The sequence below is a fragment of the Notothenia coriiceps genome, unplaced genomic scaffold, assembly GCF_000735185.1.
Source record: "Notothenia coriiceps isolate Sejong01 unplaced genomic scaffold, NC01 NC01_scaffold00037244, whole genome shotgun sequence".
NCBI classification, from domain to species: domain Eukaryota; kingdom Metazoa; phylum Chordata; class Actinopteri; order Perciformes; family Nototheniidae; genus Notothenia; species Notothenia coriiceps.
In genome coordinates, this window is record NW_011369945.1 from 13380097 (window position 1) to 13382630 (window position 2534).

Genomic DNA, 2534 nt, shown 5'->3' on the forward strand with positions numbered 1-2534 from the left:
TAGAAAATTTCGGTATCACACTGTGTGTTATTTGTCAATGCTCAAATGATGATTTCCGAGTATATATTTAGAGAGTGATAAGTTTGGTAGTTACTACTTTTCTTTTTACCGGAAAGAATTGTCTCACTTATTTGCTGTCCAATGTGCGCTGTCAGGTATGACGTGCATGTCTATGCCTATATATGGCATGACAATGGGACACAGCTGAGTGTGTGATTAGACAGGAAGCGGTATAGTCTTTTGACCGTGTTCTTTTAGTTCTATTTTGATACGGAGAACTTTTAGTTACTTTGAAGCGAGGACGTTTGTCTTCATGTTTGTATGCCGCCTTGATCAAAGAATAAATCTGATGTGATTCAACGCTACAACGATCGTGCGTCATAAAGTGGATATTAAATGTAGAAACGGATTAAAACGCCACGACAAACTTAGATATGTGTGTTTAAAATGTCCAAAGAATAGGGATATATTAACCCTCTTTACAATCTCCTCACTGTAGATGTGTCGCTGTGTTTTGATGTTTCTCTGATCCCCCCCCCCCCTGCAGGCCGTACAGGAACGTGACGGAGTTCGACGGGCAGGATGCGTGCGGCTCCAACAGCTGGGCGATCGCAGACGTGGACCCTCCGGCCCGCTCCACGGACGGGAAGAAGGCGGACGACCCGGGTCACCTGATCCGCCCGCTGAAGCCCTGGACCCAGTACGCCATCATGGTGAAGACCCAGCTGTCCGCCTCCGACGAGCACGAGGTGCAGGGAGCCAAGAGCAAGATCATCTACGTCCGCACCAACGCCACCAGTGAGTTAAACTACCACACACACACACACACACACACACACACACACACACACACACACACACACACACACACACACACACACACACACACGTCAAGAAGTCTAAGTGCTCTTTTATTATAAATATGAAATTGCTTGTAAAAATGTTATATGGCTAAAATCCATGACTATTTGTTGCAAGTAATCTTGAAACCAATAGTGATTCAAATAATGATCATTATGGTTTTGACAATAAATGTGAAGCTCTACTTTTACTCCAGATGTTTGATTGGCCCATGTTGTATGACTTGCTGCATTTTAAAACACTTATTGCTTTATCACACATATTACATTTAATTTCGCTGTTGTTGTTATCAAAATAGACAATAAGTAGTATTGAAGTCAGTGTAAATGTGGCCTAAAGTCATATACCAACAATGTCGTCCTGTTGCCCCCCCCCTCAGGGCCCTCTGTTCCTCTGGACCCCATCTCCTCCTCCAACTCCTCCTCTCAGATCATTCTGAGGTGGAAGCCCCCCACCAGCCCCAACGGGAACATCACCCACTACCGGGTCATCTGCCGCAAGCAGAGCGAGGACCGAGACCTGTACAAGTTCGACTACTGCCTGCAAGGTCAGAGTCCACAGACTGAGCCTCAAATCTGCTCCTAACTTCCATACATAAAAAATATACATTTGGAGTGTAATGTTGTGTTTTAACTTCCGGTAGATTAGTTTCTTGGACCCTTAAAATAGTCAGCTGTTGCTAACTAGTATCCTGTATGTTACTCAAATCTAGTTACCTAGTTACTGATTGGTCAGCTTGTAATTTGTCTTTATAGTACCTGATTTAATATAGTTCTACATATTTTTTCTTTTGTGCTCAAACTTTGGTTTAGAGAGCTCAACATCCCCAGTCTATTTGAACAGATTCCACATTACGTTTTTTAGACATTCGTGCCTTTTACCCAAAAATCACCAATCCATCCATCTGAAAAAATGTATTTATTTTTTCTCACCTTTAACCAAAGAGGCTGTTGTACATTTTCCAAATAAAGATCTCAGGCATAAATCAGAAGAAGTATTCGAGCAGTGTTTCAAGAGCTCAGATTGTGATATTTTTCATAAACAAGTTTTTGATGATTGTCCACATTTCTTCCTCTGGTTTCCCCTCACCTGTGTTTTTATGTCTGCACAGGGATGAAGCTGCCGTCCCGGACCCCCACCCACCTGGACAGCGAGGACGAGCAGAAGTGGAACCACACGGACGAACCCAGCTCGGGGGGGCGGTGCTGCGCCTGCCCCAAGACTGACAACCAGCTGAAGAAGGAGCAGGAGGAGATCGAGTACCGCAAGACCTTCGAGAACTACCTGCACAACGAAGTGTTCGACAGCAGGTACACAGCGCGGTATGATTACCTACAAACTTGTTTTCGGGGGCTCAGGGGGAGGTGCTGTACTCTGGGCCGCGGTGCCCCTACCCTTTCCCCTCACATAAACACACACACAGACAAACAGTCTCTCCCTCCGCTTCCCTTGGGGAGTATTTACTGGGCCCATTATCATTCATGCCAGTCAGAGGTGCTGTCATGCACACTGCCATTTGGACTCTCTCTCTCACACACACACACACACACACACACACACACACACACACACACACACACACACACACACACACACACACACACACACACACACACACACACATACACATACACATACACACACATACACACACATACACACACACACACACA

The 2534-nt window shown here is 45.2% G+C and overlaps 1 protein-coding gene across 1 annotated transcript in view; it reads left to right on the top strand.

Annotated features, from left to right (window-relative positions):
* Window positions 1-141: 141 nt before the first annotated feature.
* LOC104965319 (insulin receptor-like) overlaps window positions 142-2534 on the top strand; it is a 24830-nt gene continuing 22437 nt past the window's right edge. The window contains exons 1-4 of the mRNA XM_010794277.1: window positions 142-155; window positions 548-798; window positions 1241-1408; window positions 1973-2171. Of these exons, the coding sequence (XP_010792579.1) occupies window positions 142-155; window positions 548-798; window positions 1241-1408; window positions 1973-2171 (632 nt within the window). The remainder of the gene's footprint in view (window positions 156-547; window positions 799-1240; window positions 1409-1972; window positions 2172-2534) is intronic.